Source organism: Rhamphochromis sp. 'chilingali', assembly GCF_963969265.1.
Source record: "Rhamphochromis sp. 'chilingali' genome assembly, chromosome: 7".
NCBI classification, from domain to species: Eukaryota; Metazoa; Chordata; class Actinopteri; order Cichliformes; family Cichlidae; genus Rhamphochromis; species Rhamphochromis sp. 'chilingali'.
The window spans coordinates 27,207,590-27,227,660 of record NC_137934.1 but is presented as its reverse complement, the minus strand read 5'-3'; the positions used below and the strand labels follow the sequence as shown (position 1 = coordinate 27,227,660).

The window sequence follows — 20,071 nt, the reverse complement described above, 5'->3', positions numbered from 1 at the left end:
TTGAGAGCATATGTTGCTCTAAAAGCTGTGTACACATTTTAGCATTAATAGCGCCTTTTCAGATGTGCAAGTTGCCAGTTCTAATGCACCCATCTATATACCATCAGAGATGCAGGCTTTTGGACTGAGTGCTGATAACAAGCAGGATGGTCCCAGTTCTTTATAATCCAGAGAATGCAACGGCAGCCATGTTTGCAAATAATAATTTAACATTTGGATTTGTCTGACAAGAGAATAGTTTCCCACTCTGCCTCAGTCATTTTACGTGAGCTTTGGCTCAGAGCAGAACACAGTATTCCTGGATCATGTTCATATACATCTTCCTCTTTTGCATGATAGAGCTTTAAGCTGTATTTATGGATGACACAGATGCAAGTTTGCCTCTCAAACATGTTCTTTTCAGTCATGTTGCTGGCCTGTTGACAGTTAACCTAATGTATTGCAACATGTTCCGCCTGCTCTATCTTTTTAGTATTATTTACTTCTTCAGCCTTTTTCCCCACCCCAACTTTTTTGCTGATATAGAAATCGGAATACTTTATGAATCGTCTGTGAAGGTTCTCAGTCATCCAGGTCATCGTAGTCAAAGGAGCTTGCAAAGAAAAGCGTCTGGACTTCTTTAAGTTGCTTGAAGACATTTCACCTCTCATCCGAGAAGCTTCTTCAGTTCTAAGGTCAAATGGTGGAGAGTCCCAGATATAAACCTAGTGGGAGAAACCCCCCACAGAGGGACAAAAGGACCCCCCGATGATCCTCTAATCGCCTGAGCCAAGGTGTGAAACTGGGTGTGGGTCCCAATCAGCCAGAGTTGAGCCAATGAACACACCCGAAACTCTGGCTGATTGGGACCCACACCCAGTTTCACACCTTGGCTCAGGCGATTAGAGGATCATCGGGGGGTCCTTTTGTCCCTCTGTGGGGGGTTTCTCCCACTAGGTTTATATCTGGGACTCTCCACCATTTGACCTTAGAACTGAAGAAGCTTCTCGGATGAGAGGTGAAATGTCTTCAAGCAACTTAAAGAAGTCCAGACGCTTTTCTTTGCAAGCTCCTTTGACTTTATGAACCCATAAGAGAATAAAGTTCAAAATAATTTTATATGTTACAAAAAACTGTAAAATAATTTGGGATGTGTTCTTATGTTCTGCAGAGGCAGAGTGCCACTGGGCAGACACGGAGCTGAACAGGAGGAGGAAACTCTTCTGCAGCAAGGTGGAAGGATACGGCAGCATCTGCAGCTGCAAAGATCCGGCACCCGTAGAGTTTAATCCTGACCCTGTAAGACATGTAACAGACACGACTCTTTAGTTTCACCATGTTTTTCCTGCGTGGGGAAGCACAGGAATGCCAAGCTGTAAGGAGGGAGTAATGTCCTTGCATCAGTCAATGATATTTATTTATTTTGCTATAATTTGTATGGTTTTTTTGGTCTTGGATGAAGACAGAATCCCACAGAAGTGAGAGTAGCGAGTAGTGAGGCACTGAGCACACTTGCTCGTATGTTTGAGTATGCTCAACTTCACTGTCTCGATGATACTTCCTGTGTTGCTCTGTAGTGAGCCCAGGATTTTGGCGTTAGTGCTCTTCAGGCTCAGTTAGAGTGACCCTCCAGTTTGCAATGGATCTCCACAACAGAACAGAACACACTGTCATCATCTGCAGTCCAAAATGGTGGAGCTGGAATTTGTCTGATGTTGAAAACACGCAGTTCTTTGAATCTTTGGGCTGAAGGAGGGACAATACTCGGTGTATCAATGCTCAATCAACAATCATTTATTTCCATACAAATCAACAATAAGAGCATTACAACGTCCGGACGGGAGAGATGCTACCAGAGGGTCAGGCACATGTCTCAAAATGGTGACGGGTTGCTCAGCTTTTTATAGTCTCTAGTGGCCCCCAGCTGGTCGTAAAAGCCAAAACATCACATTTTTTCTCTGTTACAGCGCCTAAGTTATGACCTCGGCAGTTGTTTCTCTGCTTTCTGTAAGGTGGGGGTGTGGAATGTGGTCTATCTATCTCCCCTGTCTTTAGACACAGAGTCTCCTGCTTACAACCTTCTCTTCATGATTCAACAATTAAGCATGTCAAAAAAACAGTGTAACACATTCCCAGCAGATCAAGGATACAGAGTGATGCACATTTATCTAATGAACTAATATGTGAATATGTTCTGTTAACTCAAAAGTATAATGAGAACTAAACTACATACAGCTCACACACTCTATATTAAAGGGTATAATGTGATCTACAGCAGTATTCTAATTCAACTACTTTGATTACATATATAAGGTAACATATAATAACAGAATAATATCACAATACCCTCTTTTGATCTCTCATTAAAGAGATCACTAATAACAAGCACTTCAGCGTTGCAAGGTCCAGGTTTTCTTGATCCTGAGGCCCTCTGTCCCCTTTTAACGGGTGGACCATATGGGGGATGACCTCTGTGTTCACGCAGTTCAGATGCAAGCAAAGTTAGATTTACAACCATAACAGCAGTTACAGATGACACTCCCATCACTCCCCATTTTCCCACAGCTTTATTTTGGTGCTCCAGTTTTCCACTCCCATTTTAATGCCCCCTTATACCTTTCAAATGTACTTAGACTAGAACCTCTGTCTAAGGAGCTTTTAACCTTTATTTTTATTGCTGCAGCTACCAGTGTCTTCCAGTTGGGTGATTCTCAGCTTCTTTCTTCGACCTCCGGGGTTAGACCACCCTTTAGTCATTGCACAGTTATTCTGCCCCGATTTCAAACAAGGATCTGTGTGTTTTGGGTTCACCGGCGTGTCCCCCTTTTTGCCAAGAGCCTCTCGAACCTCGTTGGTCTGGTGTTCCTGGTTTTCGCCAACCCCTCCATGGTTATCGCTGTGTTTGTGGGATCCATCTTCTCCAGGAGCCCAAACGTCATGACACTTGACCCCAGTTGCTGTCTCGGCAGTCCCTACATCTGTCCCTGCTGTGAAGGGTCCTCACATCTCCGGGTCCCCGTCTGGTGTCTGTTCCTTTCTCTGCAAGAGACAGAAAACCAAAACACCTCTCTCCCTAGCCTTGATAATCTAATATTGTTATCCATTGTTCTTCTAATGATTCAAATTTGGTTTAAAATATTATGTTCAGGACCTATTCTAATCATAATCTATGTGTGTGTAAAAGAAATCAAAAATTAGTGAACCCTTTCTAAGTCTAACACATTATAAGCTTAAGTTTTACCATAGCTAAATTATTAAACACAAAAATAAACTCATAGAAATTTTCATATCACCATTGTTTGATGTTCAAACTCAACTCCCCCTTTTTGACACACTCCCATGTGTCAATTCATTGGAGCTAGACAATTAAAAGAGAAGGTTAGTGACATCATATCTCAGAAAGTATCAAAAATTCTTCTCTCGAGTACCGTTGCTCCAGCCTTGTCATCCCTGAGGATCTTCGATCCCGAAAATGTCCCTTCTCCTCATGTAATAAAGTCTGTCATCCTTCCATGCCCTGGTAACTGGTCCATCCAGAGCTGTAACATTTTGAAATGTACCTACAACAAGCCAAACCACACCTTGGTCACACCAACCCTTTTCTGCCCCGAAGATGTCCAATGCCATCCTAGTATGGACTGTCAAAAGTGGCTTTAACGCTGACTATCCTGACAATCCATTTTATAACGTTTCCTGGTCAGATTTGCCGATCTCTGCACCAGGGTTGTAATAGTTTTGCAATTTTCATCAGTTTTTATTTTTATTTAGCTTCGACTTCAGATTTTCAATTTTATATCAGTTTTAATTGGTTTTTACCAATTCTTTGCTAGTTTAGTGTAGTTTTTATTTTCTGAAAATCCTTAGTTTCAATTTAGTTTTATTTGTGTTTTGCAAAAATTAAGTGTAACAAAATCCCAGTTCCATCATATCAGTCATGCTCTTCTGGTTATCCTTGGGTGTTGAGACTAATAACTATTAACTCTTGCCGCACCGTGTGGTCCTAATTTTGGTTCAAGTGAATTGATAACCTTTTGAAGGCGATTGTTTCACACCTTTATTTAGATGTCCCAGTCCTGTTGTCTCGGGATCCATCACGCTGCCTTATCTGGGGTTAGCTGTTTTCTGGGGATGCGGGTTGAGTGGGTGAGCTCTTCAAGGAGGGGGAGTGTGCTCCCCCTGATGAGGTCTTCTAGGTAAGCTAGGTTAACCTTCTTGTGTGGGCTTTTCAAGTGCACTTTAAGGTTAGTGGGACTTTTAGTTTTATAAATGTCCCTCATGACCCCCTGATGACCCAGTATTTCATTTTTGCACACTGTAGTACACATTTTAGTTTTTGCTTGTAGCTCGCATACTCTACTTGCCACTCCTCTAAGTCCTGATGTTTCTTAGAGAGGGCAACAGTACCTTTAAAATTATATCACATGTGTGGGGGTGTGGCCTTGCCAATTGTTTTGCCCACCTTTTCAAAATGGCTGGCGTGCCCACTAGCACATTTCATGGAAAAAGAAAGGTAAGCTTGATATTTACATTCAAACTGTTTTGTTAAACTCAGATTTTTATTTTATTCTTTTTGCAAGTACCCCTCCTCGGTGGCGAGAAACTGTTGGTGTGGTCAAGTGGGTGCTCTGGAAACAAACGCTCAGGACAGAACAGTTATCAGTCATGTACTTCCTACAAATTTTGCATATGTTTTATTCCATATTGATCCTCTGAGTGTAATGGTACATTTTAATTAGAATTTATCCAAACTAAACACAATATTTTCTTTATTTACTTTGCTCTTGTTCTTTTGCAGTACCACATCCTATCAAATGTCCCTGTCGATTATATTCTACATTTAATAACTTACTATTTCAAGTGAGAACCTAAATCATGTGGACCAATGTTTATTATTGCATATCTCTATTCTGAATGTGGCCAGTCATTCATAGGTATTGTTCAATTTTGGCGATTTTCCTCTATAAAATTTAATTGACTTCTTTACAGTGGCCTGCTGTGGTTAATAGTAACATATTCCAGTCATGAGTGGTATCAAAAGTCTTCTCCACTGTAGCATTTGGCATTCCCAATAATATAACATGATACCTTAATCAAAACACAGCTAATATAGCACAGTTTTCTTAATGCAAACATCGGTAACTCAAAATCAGCAACCACAGTGTTAAGTCTGCAGTTCATACTTATGTGAAGCTAGAGTCTCCTCCTCCAGTCTCTCTTATCCTCCTGCTCCTGAAAAAACAAAACAAAACAAAGCGAAGCATCCACCCTTCTCTTGTCGGCTGGGTGACTTGTTTATTGGCATTTACTAATCCTAAAGTGGGTGCAGTCATTGTCTCAGTATCAAGTCAGTCAAAACTTTTAGTCGTCAGTCCATCACAGTCCATTCACATGCATACCTCCCTACACATTCATACCAGATGTTGCTGATAATGGAGTCTCACGCGCAACCTATTCGAGCCTCCATCACCAGCAAGATGACGTCATCATTTTAAAGGAAAACAATTCCTTGTTGTTGTTTTTTGGGCCGGATTGACTCGGTGCAATCCTTTTAGACTCAGAACTTCTCAGTGTTCCCTATAAGTGAATTTCTCCCAAGCCAATTACAATCATGGAGAAGCACACTTTGCAACTGTTTTTGTAAGAATATTTCATAGCGCTTTAAATTTCAATCTTTCAGGCCTGGTTTAAAGAGCTGATTGTTAAATCATGAACTCACAAAATATCAACATATCACCACCGGTGGATCACACCTCTCAGATGTTTTTTTCTCCAGTGCACTGTAACAAAAACGAAAACAGACATAACCAACAAAATACTACTAAAATAACACAAACTAGGGCCCGTTGCAGACATGTCCAAGCATAAAACTATCCCTCTCTCGCTTACGAGAAAGAACACAAGCCAAAGCTCACTGATAAAATCAAGCTAGCGCTAAACAAAACCAAACAATCAACCAGAAATTCACAGGAACATTTTGCTTCCTGCCGGGACAATATTGTGTGGGAATGAGAACCTCAGGTGCCGTAACACCTTTTGTTCCTCCTTGAATTAAAACTCAATCACAGAAAATGCCGTACTCCAACCTAACCGTACACTATTAATTCATCATTTTCATTCTGTGCCACTGTTCCTCATCAGGGCTGTGTGAAGCACAGCAAAGAATTCAGTCAAGGCCTTGAGCCATAAACAGACATCACGCACAGACATTGTTTTCATAACCAAACCGTTTTAGAGCTTATTCCTAAAATCTACATAAATGCCTTCTAGGTGACATATAACACATTCTAAGTATTTAATGGTAATCAATGGCTCCTCATAAAAATTATGCATTGGGATGTTTGTGTGCAGCATTTTGCATATCAGCATAAGCAAAGCATTCTTCATTGCATCAGCGTGTATGTGTGTGTGCGTGTGGATCACTCTTCATTGCACAAGCGTGTGCATGTGTATGTGTGTGCATCACTTCTCAGTGAATCAACATTCCCGTGTGTGTGTGTGTGGGTGTGTGTGTGTGTATGTGTTTCTCTTCATTCTGAGTCAGTGCATGTAGATGTGTGTGTTTGTGTGGGTGTTTGTGTTCATCACTTTCCTGTTCTGGTGTTCTGGGTAAACCACGGCCTGAAGCGTGCCCTGGGGTCCTGCCCCCCTCCTTTTTCAGTTTGTTTGCGACCATTGCTGCTGCTGCTGCTGCTCAAAATTCAGTCCGTCCTGGTTCTGACCCCAATTGGGGCGGTCCTTTCTCCAGTGTCGATGTTCACCGCAGGTAAAACCTGCATCTTCTTCTGTGTTTTTGTCCATTCTGAGGTGCCTTCTGTCCTCAGTTACTCCTCTTGTCTCGGTCACGCCCTTTTTCGCCACCCGATCATCCGTGTTGGTCCATCACTGTCCTGCACAGTGTGAATGCAAAGTTATCAAGGTCAGCATTCTTTCGCTCGGCCTTACTTTTCATTCGGGCTTGGCGGGCGTCTCGTCACAGCTCTGTCAGCTGACGCAGTCTGGGAATTTTTCCCCCGTGTAGTGAAACGGGCCTTAGGTTTAGTGCTCTCCGTCTCGGCTGCCTGAGATCACATTCCTGCAGGTCTGTTGACATTCTCAGGTCGTTGTTGTGGGTCCAGCTGTTGCAGCATTTGGTCAGTGTCACGTATGGGGGAGAGCAGGAGTCCAGTCAGCCTCGGCTTTCAGGGCCGGCAAAGCAGCCTGTAATTAAATATGTATAGAAAAAACAAAAACAAAACAAAACAAAAACAAACAAAAAACAAAAACAAACGAACAGGAAAATGTTGTTGTGTTGGCTGTGTTATTCAGAGGGGAGACAATGGGGCCAGGCCCTGTGTCAGCCTTCTCTCCCCCTTTTTTTGTTTTTTGTCTCCCGATATAATCAACTCCTAACCCACCAAGTTGACAGGACAACACCGGTATATGTTAAAATTCTTAAGATCATGTTTAAAAGCCCAAAAAGGAACTTTCTTTCATTCAGTAATCACTTTTATTAATCAGTCAACAGAAAACATGTCACAATTTGAATCTTTTAACCACTAAATTTGTTGTGTCTTGCCTGGTTGGTTAGACCAGTGTTCCTTTTTTTTTTTTTTAGTTAAATTGTTGTCCTGCAACCCAGAGGGTTTCTTTGTCAGTAATGTATAGACTTCATCATTTAAGTATGTTAATTTTTCTTTAACCTTGCTGGAAAATCTTCACGTGTTCATGAGTGTAAGCTGTTTCTTCATTGCGTGTATGTGCATTTGTATAAAAGCAGGTTAATTTTATCTTTTCTCAAACTAGGCGTTACCTTAAAAGGAGCCTTTCTCTCAGATTTCTCTGCTTGTGTGTGTTTTTGTTTCACCTTTTTGTTGTGATGCTCCGGACGCCTTCCCAACCTCCACAAGTCCGTTGGCCCCAATTTTATGTGTTAAAACTTCTCTTAATTTCTCCTCTAATTCTCTCCTCGCTGCTGTCTTTTTCACAGCTGCTGATTCGTGCTGGGTGTGGTTCCCATTACCTATAATTTTGCTTCGCCCGCTGTGCTTGTGGGGGCAGTTGGTCCAGGTCCGCAGCTTCCTGTATTAACACACTAAGAGATTTATTTAATTTCATTTTCATCACTTTTAAACCGATAAGCAGGCAACACGCCTACCTTGACAGCGTAAACTGTACGCCAGTCTCCCAACACATTCCTCTCTCTACTCCTCTATAATTCTCCACTGCACACCTCTTACTATCTCTCCTTTTTATTTTTATTACACCACAGAGTAATACACCCAATTATGCCCGTCTATCTCTATGTGGCTCCAAATTCCCTCTTTATTTTAATTTCACACTCGTCAGGGGACAGGCACACAACAATTTCAACCACTGAAACGAGGAATTCAACCTTTTTATATTTCTTTACTAATCTAGACTCAACGTTTGTTCGCAAAATGTGTCTTGTTCTAGTCCGGAATAAATATGAACCCGTGATTACACGGCCGTTCCAGTGTTATTTCCGTAGCTATGCGGGGGCCCTCACCTCCCCAAGTCACCACCTCGGCACCCGGACAACGCCGGTCCTGGCCACGCGTCCACGGACAGGAGGGTCGCCACTCCTAGGGCAAAGTTCCACAGGTACACTAGGCATCAACCTTTGATCCTAAAATGTGTATTTGCTCTAATGTCCTCCTAATCAAACACATTAACCGTCACTGTCACTGTGTTCACGCTTCACCCTCCACACAAAAACACACTCAGAGCGCGCCTCACTCACACTCTCACTCAGTGCGCGCTTCACCCACAAGACAGCACCCAGAGCGCGCTTCGCAGCTTCACACACACTCTCTCACCCAGAGCGCGCTTCACACTCACACACAACACTTTTCCTCAGTGGGAATTTTACACAGAAACCTCTGAGCTCAACTATTAGATCTTCTTAAAGCACACTGCACCATAGACCAAAATACCCCTTTCTCTGCGCTTATGACCGCCACCACGGGGCAAAGTCGCATCATAAAAGTGATGCTTGCATCCCCGAAGTTATACCAGACATCATAAACCAGGTTTTGCTCTATGTACTTCTTGGCAAGTAAAATTTTACTTTGTTTTATGACCGCAGCCCTTAAAAAAAAAACTCGACTGACGCCACAAACCACCGTCAAACCTCTGTTCAATGTACTAAAATTAGCACCAACCACTACTGCACTTCACGGCCGCATATCACCGGAACACGGCCGTATCATAAACCAAACCTACGGACGTGTTTCGCTCTCGCGTTGCCAGTGTTTAACCGCACCGTGAAGCCAGCATCTGCTTTTCCTTAAATCAACTTCTATTTCACAGCCGGCAAGAGCCAGGACGTAACCGACATCATAAACAAACTTCAAACCTCGACTTCAATGTACTGAACTTATGGCCGCGTCTTCAGAATAAATTCTAACGTATTATTTCTACAGAAGCCAGTATTAGACAAAATTAAATGTGGAAGGTAAAGTGGCTGCACTCTAGTCCAACGTAGTATGTTATTAGTATCTCGGTAGAGGCAGATTACTGCAATCTAGACCAACGTAGTGTGTTATTAGTATCTCGGTAGAAGCAGATTACTGCAATCTAGACCAACGTAGTATGTTATTAGTATCTCGGTAGAAGCAGTTTATTTAACACCCTGGAATTCAGCCTCAACTTATGTTGTTAGTATCTTGCGCCAAAAACCAGACACCGACAAATTTACTGTGAAAATACATGTGACTCAGCGAACAGATTAATTTGGAAAGCCCAATATGCACATTTGGTATTTATAATACAACAGGCTGTGCTTACCTTTCTGTTTTAGGCCGGCCTTCTGTTCACTTTGCCCCACGATCTCACCAAAGGTCAAATCTGCACCTCCTCAGCACACCAAAGATCCGGGTCACACGGCACCAAGTTGTTGAAAACACGCAGTTCTTTGAATCTTTGGGCTGAAGGAGGGACAATACTCGGTGTATCAATGCTCAATCAACAATCATTTATTTCCATACAAATCAACAATAAGAGCATTACAACGTCCGGACGGGAGAGATGCTACCAGAGGGTCAGGCACATGTCTCAAAATGGTGACGGGTTGCTCAGCTTTTTATAGTCTCTAGTGGCCCCCAGCTGGTCGTAAAAGCCAAAACATCACATTTTTTCTCTGTTACAGCGCCTAAGTTATGACCTCGGCAGTTGTTTCTCTGCTTTCTGTAAGGTGGGGGTGTGGAATGTGGTCTATCTATCTCCCCTGTCTTTAGACACAGAGTCTCCTGCTTACAACCTTCTCTTCATGATTCAACAATTAAGCATGTCAAAAAAACAGTGTAACACATTCCCAGCAGATCAAGGATACAGAGTGATGCACATTTATCTAATGAACTAATATGTGAATATGTTCTGTTAACTCAAAAGTATAATGAGAACTAAACTACATACAGCTCACACACTCTATATTAAAGGGTATAATGTGATCTACAGCAGTATTCTAATTCAACTACTTTGATTACATATATAAGGTAACATATAATAACAGAATAATATCACACTGAGCATGTTGCGAGGGACTCAAGACAGTTGAATGACATAAGGGGCCTCCATCCGACAAACAAGCCCGAAGGATGCCACAGAACAGGAAGGACTGAGTTAGCTTAGAGTCCAGTAGTAAAACAACCACTTCTTAGACAGATGGAAAAATAAAGGTAAATTGACGAATTTACCTGGCCAGCTGTCCGAATACATGAGGCTGTATAGTCTATGTAAAGTGTCATTGTTAAAATGCTCATATACTTGGATTTAAGTAGTCAGGTGTATGCTTTACCGATTCTTGTCTTCTTGTCCACTAATTTGAGTTTCTTGTGTGCAAGTATAGATTCAGTATGATCACATTTTTACTGTTTCGTCATTGCAGCTCCCCATCAATAATGTTTTCAATGTCCCAGTGGCCGTTATTGCAGGAAACAGACCTAACTATCTCTACCGGTAAGATCTGAAAAATACTCTTCTGTCATACAAGGAAGTAATAAATCTCTGTCAAAATATAACTAAGTGTTTGGCTTTTTGTTGTTGTTTAGTATGCTGAGGTCACTTCTTTCAGCCCATGGTGTTAACCCACAGATGATCACAGTCTTCATTGATGGATATTATGAGGTACCTTCATTATTATTATTGTTATTATTATTATTATTATTATTATTTGTTTATGTATGTATGTATTTATTTATTTTGATTGCTGCAGTTTACTTCTGCCAGTGATTGGGGTGTACCTTTGCTGGTGTTAGGTCATGTGACTATCAAAGTCATACAATTTTAAGATCTTAATCAACACATCATATTTCAATACCTTATTTTAAACAAATACAACAACCATAATTTTATTTGCAGAAGTCTTTATAGATAGTTTAGGTATCTATATATCTTTTTCCTTGTCAGAGACTTTGAAGTTATTGATAACTTTTTACACCTTGGCTGTAAGAGGCTGATGCGGATTTGGTGTTAACCTGCCGGGCAGGCAGCGTTGGCACCGAAGTTGTGAACGCGATAACTCAAGTAACTCGTAGGAATTTGAAATTGATAATATTGGTGCTCCTAATAAAAATGTTGGATGAGTTTGAATCTCAGTGACCTCAACCTCAAGGTCAGAGGTCAAGTTTTTTTAGAAAGCCTTGTGAATGCAATAACTTGAAAACAAGGCTTTTGAAATTGATACTATCTCTAGGAGACGAAGGGGTACCACTGACCACTGCCCCCCAATTTTTAATTTTTTTAAATTTTTTATTGGGAGTCTGTTTGACTTATAACGATCACGTGTGTTTTACCAAATGAATGAACTGAATCTATAAATTATCTTGTTAAATGTTAAAAAAACTAATTAATCTCTACAGTGTATCCTCGTCATAATTACCACGAGAGTAGGATTAAACTGCATCCTTTGTGAGATTAAAAGAATTTAAACTAGAACTACAGAAATCTGTTTTTTGGATGTTTTTGTGTTTTCTCTTTAGGTTTCTATTTCTTTTAGAAACAGAATTGTCATTTCAGGTTATACTCACCACCTCAGTGGATTTTGTTCAGGGAAACAGTTTGCAAATTATTAAAGAATCTTTTTGTAGCTCTCAAACATCTGCCTTTTTGACTCAGGAGCCAATGGATGTTGTTGACCTGTTTGGACTGAAGGGAGTTCAACACACACCTATCAGCATCAAGAATGCCAGAGTGTCTCAGGTAAGCAACAGCTTCTCATTCAAGGGTTAACACATAATTCAGAGCAGTACAAGCATAGATTTTAAAGAACCAATGTTTCCTTTACAGAAACGTTGAGCAGTGTTGTTATTAAATTATTCTTTGTTACTGTGAAACTCAAACATCTCTTTCCTCAATCACAGCACTACAAAGCGAGTCTGACAGCAACCTTCAATCTTCACCCAGTAAGGACCAACATCAAACACTCAGCTGTATCATGTTAATGCAGTTTGTTATAACTCTTATTTGAATTTTTCATCTTTTATAATAAGTGCATTGTACAGCCTCAATTTTACATTGCACTTCAGCATTTCTTTAATTAAGAAAAAAAATCATTTGGCACGTCCAAACAGAGGTTTCACAGTGCACACTCAGTTGCTCCAATTCATTTGTTTCTCTGACCATCATAACTAACCTGCAACTTAACCAGAGGTAAACCCTCTAACATAAGTCTGAATTGTAACTGTATACATATAAATTTCTGCTTCCACTCAATATTAATGAGACTTCTGAAACTCTTACTGTCAACACTGACATTATGATTTTATGCAGTGAACTCTGTGAATGCACTGTGGGTGTTTTAGTGTGTGCAGTTGCCTGGGGTAGAGTCTGTATGCACCATATGTATGCGCTCATTAGAGTTTGTTGTGTCTGTTTTATCTTTTCCCAGGATGCTAATTATGCCATTGTACTAGAAGAAGATCTTGATATATCCATTGACTTCTTCAGGTATTTCTTCCAGTCTACATTACCACTACTAAAAGCAGCCAGATGTCCATGTTAGTTCCAGAAAAGGGCTCTTACTGATTGATATCTAGTCACTCTCTACTGACAACTTTTTATGCAGCTGCTGTTTTTGGTTCTTAACCTGGTAGTCTCATTCTGTTAGACTCTACTCATGCTTATGCTTATGGAAGCTGTGCTAAAAATTCTCCATTATTTCAGAGCAAAGTCCCTTTAAATTGATTTTACATTTAATGTTATTGTGAAGTTTATTTAATTGCTTATGTATTACTTAATTGCTTCAGTGTAGTAAGCTGTAAATGCTTTAAACTGCTGTTAAAAGTTCAAAATGTACGCCCCTTACACTTTTTCTTGCTTGGCTGATTGGTGACTCCCCCCTTGTATTGTCCTGAGCAGCCTGGAGATCAGGCTGGCTGGATGATGATTAGAATGAAGAATAGGCCTAAACAGAAGTTCACGGTATTCCACCATCTTGAATTCTCTTCCCCCCCCCCCCCCCCCCCCCCCCCCCCCCCCACACACACACACACACACACACACACACACACACACTCAGTGCCACACCCGCCAAGGAACAGACTCTGATTATTGGTGATTCAGCAACCATAATAGATTGTCGTCCAGGGGAAGATATCATACGGGATATCATAGTGTGGCTCAAGCACGTTCATCATAGTTTAAACCCCTTGTTTTGCACAAGGGAATACGGCCTCCCGTCTGCAGCTAAACACTCCAGTAGCTTTTGTAATAGCTTTAGCCCGGTCGGATTGGGCGGCAAAGGGCTGCTTAAATACCGCAAACTCCTCTGCTCCTCCACTTGGACCGCTAGCGCCGGCCATAACTATCGCTTGACAGACCCACCACGCGCACCATACACATACCTTTTTTCCTTCTTTTTCGGAATAACGTGCGTGCCGAACCGTGGAGTTGGTTCGGATTACGGATCAACCGTGATCCGTTGCACCACTACATCTCTCTGTATAATTTGTGATCTCTGAGCTTCTGTACTGAGACGTTATTAAAATTACAGTAAAAACTGACAGTCCTACACTTGTATCTTCGTCCTGGCTGCAGCGGCAGTGAAAGAACGCACCAAGGTGCACGACCGGTCAAAACGACATCAAACCAGCAACTTGCACCAGTACTCTAGTACTTCCATATGGGAGGTTGGGGATGTGAAGCAGAATCACGTCATAAGACACTTCAGGCCCATTGAATAGAACTCTGTATTTTCATTTTTAACCTTGGAGATGAACTCACAGTGCACTTTCTTGTGAAGGTTGCTTGTTTCAGTCCTCTCATAACAAAGCCACCTTTGGGTTTGAATGTAGGCACACATTAAAACTGGTGCTCAATCTCTTTCTCCAAGAGAAAGAGAGCTTGTGCATTAAATGAGATGCTTACTCTTAAGGACCCAAATGTATGCTAGGAATATGTGTCCAAACTGTGTGCTGTTGCTTTTGCAGCAAGCTGTGGTTTATAGTTAGCCACAATTTAATTAAGAAATGATGAGGAGAGAAAGTGGAAATACATCTTTATTTTTTTGTTAAAGGAACTTTCTGCATAGCATCCTCAGCTCTTCTGTGAAATTTTTAAAGATGTTTTTGATTCTATAATGTCAGCTGAGATGGCCCTTTAACACGCTGACCTGCAAGATTCACCACCAGATGGCAGTAGAGGGCAGTGATAAAAATGCTCTGCTCTGTCAGAACCTCTAGCCTTCCTTTGTTGGACAGGCTGTGCTTTGAACTGTGTGTTTGCTGCTGTGAAAGCTCCAGCTTCCCTCCTGGGCTGACCAATCTGTTTGAAGCTCTGACTTCAATAGTGGAGAAGAACTTGCGGCCATCATCTGTGTTTGCGCCAGTTTGCTTTTGAGCTTCAAGCTTTCAGTTAGAGAGCAGTGAAATTAAAGCTTGGTTCTATTGACAAAAACAAGCCTGTTATTTCTTCTTTATGTCCAATAGTTGTAGTTTCTTGAAGGAATATCTACAAGTCCAGTTCAGAAGCTCCCCGTGTCAGCTGTCAATCACAGTGAACACTTGCTATGAAAGGTCTGGTAGAAAAGCTCAGTGTAATCTGTTGAAGTACCAGAACAATGTTCCTGTTCAGTGATCAGACGTCTGTATGTTCGGGTCTTCTGTTTAGATCAAAGTTTTCTTCATGTTTTTTTGTTTTGTTTTTTTTCTAAAATCATAACTGCAAACTAGACCCCTTTTTATATTCAGTCTATTGTCAGAAAACGGTTACATTATCAATATTTTCTGTTTCTGTAGCTTTCTGAGTCAGACCATCCACCTGCTGGATGAGGATGACAGCCTGTACTGTATTTCAGCCTGGAACGACCAGGTGAGTGCTGACTATCATCTGTATTCCTTATTTTCACACTTAAGTGACTTCACTATTTGACTTCTCTAAGCCTGCTTTTCATGAACATTGTCCCGCCAGTCTTTGTTATGTAGATGATAACACTCCCCTATATGTGGTGTTGATCAGGGCTATGAGCACACAGCAGAGGACCCGGCCCTGCTCTACAGGGTGGAGAGTATGCCCGGCCTGGGCTGGGTGCTGAAGAAAAGCCTCTACAAAGATGAGCTGGAGCCAAAATGGCCTACACCCGAAAAGGTGCTTGAAGTTGTCTTTTCTTTTGTTGTGATATTTTATCACCGATTGATTCTTCCAGTGGTCATAAATAGATATGTGAAGTGAATAATCTTCAATAACTTTTAAATATGAGTGATTAAAAGGAGCTGCATTAAAGGATTTTTAATATATTGTGTTGTTGATTTTATTGTCATGTTGTAATTCTAAAAATCTTGAATAATATCTATGTAGCCCTTAAAAAGAATAGTGTCTAGCTGACAAGTAAAAACAAATGCAGGAACACGCTGTGCATGCGTGTGAGGCCGTGGCGAAAAGATCGTGACTAAGTGCGTGCCTGCGCTCTTTCTGGCTTGTAGCTGTGGGACTGGGACATGTGGATGCGAATGCCAGAGCAGAGGAAAGGCCGAGAGTGTATCATCCCTGATGTATCCCGCTCCTACCACTTTGGTATCATCGGCCTCAACATGAATGGCTATTTTCACGTAAGATCTGAAAGGAAAATGCTTTTTGTTATCAGCTTTTCATTTGTGTATTCCTGACACAAAGCGACAGGTCTGAAGGCAGCACTAGAGCAGTTAAGTCAGCTGTATCTTTTTAGCCCGCTGTTAAAGATTGCTGTTTTTGTCTTATCGTGTCACATAGGAGGTATATTTCAAAAAGCACAAGTTCAACACTGTTCCCAATGTACAGCTGAAGAACGTGGGCAGGTGTGTACAGCCATGTGATTAAATGCTATTGTTTTTTTGTAAGTAATTTGGCTACATGGTGATAGACTTGGTTTTAATTGGTCTTCACAGCTTGAAGAAAGATGCTTATGAAGTTGAGATCCAGAACCTGCTGAAGTGAGTACAAACTCTGGCATCACTCAGCGTGTTTGCTTATGGTTGTTGTAAACCACAAAAAGTAAATTTTGTGTGTGTGTGTGTGTGTGATATTCCAGAGAGGCAGAGGTGCTAGACCACACCAAAAACCCATGTGAGGACTCATTCCTACCTGACTCTGAGGGGAAGATCTACATCATGTTCATTAAGATGGAGTCTGAAACAGACACATCCACTTGGACTGAGCTTGCCAAGGTGGTCATATTTACATAAGTGGTCTTGCTTGTGATTTTTACAGGCAGTGATTTAAGCCCTAATAAATTCAATCATGTCTCTTGTTTAGTGCCTGCACGTTTGGGATCTAGATGTTCGGGGATACCACAGAGGTCTATGGCGGCTCTTCAGAAAAAGGAACCATGTGTTGGTCGTGGCTGTTCCGATCTCCCCGTACTCGTAAGTAACTCTCAGATTATATGTAGCCCATACCTGTAATCTTTCTGGGAAAACAAGAAAGTCAGAGATAGAGACATGGAAATCATATGACCATTATCTGATGGTTTACAGCAGTTGCACCCTAAAGCAGTGTGAAACAAGATGAAACATTTTCACAGCCCTAAGAGGAAACCGTAAAAGATCCTGTTTATTACCTAAGAGCAGCTTCTGTTTGTTAGAGCAGCAGGTTCTGTGTGACGGCCTGTAAATGCAGAACAGAAAATGGAGATGGAGAGGGATGCAAACAGCAGAGATGTGGCCTGGTTGTTACATGAATAATTCAGGGTTTTCAACACAGTGGAAACACAGGCAAACAATGACCTTTTACGTGACAGGAAAGGGAGAAAGGAAAAGTTTCAGGTACTTTGGATAGATAAAGGGCTATGCAAATAACTTATGCAATCTAAACAAAATATTGTCTCTGTTTGCTGCCTGCCTATGAAATCAGGCAGTCAGTCTGCTATCACCTGCAGTCTTCTGTTGGAATGGATGTATTCAGGTCCAGGTCTCAAGTGTTTGGCAGTCCAGCACACATTCTGTTACACAGTTGGTATTTAGCTTTGAAATGCTTAGAAGGTGCATTCTCCTAATATGTAGGCTAAAGTTTTAGCCCTATTGTTGATATTTTGGTGAGATGCTGCATCTTTCACTTGTTTATAGTTAGATTGATTCTCATAGCAACACAAGGAGCAGATTTATTAATTGTAAACATGATTAAGTGAAGGATCTAAGAGTTCATGTGGGAGGTACTGGTTACAACTGGTGCTTTTAATGAGAAGAGCATTTCAGGAAGGCAGACTATTGAAACACTCCTGAGTACCCTGGCTCATTTCTTTTAAAGAGGTACCTTGTTGGAGGGGAGGGAATAATTCATAAATAATTAATTAGCACCAATATTTGAAGAAAATGTTTGATTTCCTTCCATTGCCCATAAACTTAATTTATATAATTATATAAAGGTTATATAAACTCCACCTCAAGACATGATGTGAATACGATAGGATACAAAGAAGCAAAGTCACTCCTGCTGCACTGTGCCAGTCATCAGAGGGAGAAAGGGAATTTATTTCAAAAGTAATATGATAACTCCTGTGATTGTTTACACTTCCTTTCTTCAACCATCCAATTGTTTTTGTTTTTTAAAACTTTATTTCAGTAAAATAACTTTAAGCCCTTTAACAGAATCTCTAGTTGGAGTGAGAATTTTTACCCTGTTTTTGCATTAATTACTGATTTACTGATAATGTTTCCTATCAATATATGTTTTCTTTGTCAGTGACCACAAGAGACAAAAATCACCATGGTTGATTAATCTGCTTCAGATTCACAACAACCAGAACAGCCAACTACAGTTGCATTCTTAAAGTCTTTTGCTTTTAATTCTCATTTTAATAACCATCTTGGGTAAATTCACACCAGATAAAAAAAACAATTTGCCTTAATTCACTTGTATTTCTGTGTAGGTTCTCTGATCTCTGCTTAATGTTATCATCGCTCCACTTCCTTTTTTGTAACCTCATGTGTACTCTCTTATTTTATTCTGATCAGTGTGAGGAAACCAGCGAATGTCACTCCCATTCATTTAGAGCCTCCTCCTAAAGAAGAGGGAGCACCGGTGGAGCAGATGTAGATCTGATGTCACACACACACACACACACACACACACACACAGAGACTTCAACAAGCCCTGGCCTTAACACTACTACTTCTCTTCATCAACGAACATTAATAATCCAGCCTGGGGCCCAGAGCTACAGGTCTGTCTTGGGTACAAGAGGATACCTGGGACACAGAGTCTATTTTTTATGTTGGAGGAAGAATTAACACTACAAACAGCACTGGTGAGTCCGTCCAGCAGTGATGGTAAAACTAGTTATAGTTAATTGTGATTGTTCAACCACAACAGTGTACAGCTGCCAACAGCTGTGTCTTTTTGTGGATCGATCACTAAGCTACATCTTTGACAGAACAGTACAACTGACATAAACACACTGACCTGAAAGAAGGCAGTGCTCCTTATAGTTTGGTATTTTAACTACTGAGTGTTTGTCCATTTTTGTACATACATTTTAACGAATCTCTATTTATTTTACATCTGTCAAAAGTTAGTGTTTTTTTCTAAATAAGAAAATCCACTTTGATCAAGTTCAATGCATTTTTAAGAGTCTGACTTTTACAATGAAAAAATGTAAGTGTGTGTGTGTGTAAAATCTAAAGGTTGGCATTTTTCTCAGCATTAGATATCGAGTGTAAAAGCCCCATGGGTTTGTACCGTTATTGACTGTATAGATCACTTGCCTCGGATTAGTCTTGATGATGTAATCCGAAAGGTGGCTGAGAGACAAAAACCTGAAAAGTCATACTTTTAACATGTGCTGCATCTGAAACCAGAGAAATTGCAAATGCTGTGATGTTAATGTGTGCTCACCTACAAAATGATGCACATTGAACAAATCACTTTAAATTCGGGCAGTTTTTTTGTTTGTTTGTTTTTTTTAAGTAAATTAACCTTTTTCCATGTAATTATCTGTTTCTGGCATAGTTCACTACTGGCTTTTGCTCTGTCAGGGGGAAAAAAAGCACGTGGCCCTTCCAGTACCAACAAGTAATAATTGACACAGGAACTGAAAATCATAATTAACAATCATTAGGAACGAAACCTTTTTGTTGTGTACCCCAAAAAAGGAGGAAAATCCGTGTCTAGGATCAGATCTAAATATGCAAACGTGTGCTAAATATGCAAACGTGTGCTAAACAAACAGTTCAGGATATTTGTATCCTAGCACAGCATTTACGTGTGTACGCATTTTTTTTTGTTGTTGTTTTGTTTTGCTTTTTCCTGAAGCAGATGCACTTTTTTTCTGTGCTTGCTGCTGTTTTTGATATACAAGAGACAGCGGCAGCTGCATAAGGTGCTGAACGTTCAGTTGCTTCTTTGTTTCCTGATTGAACAGTGTTCAACTACTGAAGCTACTAAAACTGAGCTCAACACTGTTACTTTTCACACAGCCATCCAGTCACGTAGGAGAAGGGCTCAGATAACAAGAACACCTGGTATAAACACTAAAGAACCGAGTCAATTTCTCTGCTTGTACCAAATGAAATCCCCAAACTAGCACTTTAGTCATATATTAATTAGATCATTGTGGGTCAGACATCACAGCAGGCAGGTACTTGCAACCAGCTACTTCCTGGAAGCAGCATGTGTTAAAAATGTA

At 40.8% G+C, this 20,071-nt stretch overlaps 1 protein-coding gene across 2 annotated transcripts in view; it reads left to right on the top strand.

Annotated features, from left to right (window-relative positions):
• The window catches only part of pomgnt1 (protein O-linked mannose N-acetylglucosaminyltransferase 1 (beta 1,2-)), a 124,329-nt gene that overhangs the window by 9,212 nt on the left and 95,046 nt on the right, over positions 1-20,071 (top strand). The window contains exons 8-21 of one of the 2 annotated variants that reach the window (XM_080887777.1): positions 1,151-1,278; positions 10,865-10,935; positions 11,028-11,103; positions 12,094-12,177; positions 12,339-12,380; positions 12,866-12,924; positions 15,213-15,285; positions 15,433-15,561; positions 15,897-16,022; positions 16,183-16,247; positions 16,338-16,382; positions 16,481-16,616; positions 16,705-16,814; positions 18,402-18,492. In XM_080887777.1, coding sequence (XP_080743903.1) covers positions 1,151-1,278; positions 10,865-10,935; positions 11,028-11,103; positions 12,094-12,177; positions 12,339-12,380; positions 12,866-12,924; positions 15,213-15,285; positions 15,433-15,561; positions 15,897-16,022; positions 16,183-16,247; positions 16,338-16,382; positions 16,481-16,616; positions 16,705-16,814; positions 18,402-18,483 — 1,226 coding nt within the window. In that variant the 3' untranslated portion in view covers positions 18,484-18,492. Of the gene's footprint in view, positions 1-1,150; positions 1,279-10,864; positions 10,936-11,027; positions 11,104-12,093; positions 12,178-12,338; positions 12,381-12,865; positions 12,925-15,212; positions 15,286-15,432; positions 15,562-15,896; positions 16,023-16,182; positions 16,248-16,337; positions 16,383-16,480; positions 16,617-16,704; positions 16,815-18,401; positions 19,478-20,071 lie in introns of those variants that run through there. The other variant, XM_080887776.1, reaches the window with a different exon arrangement.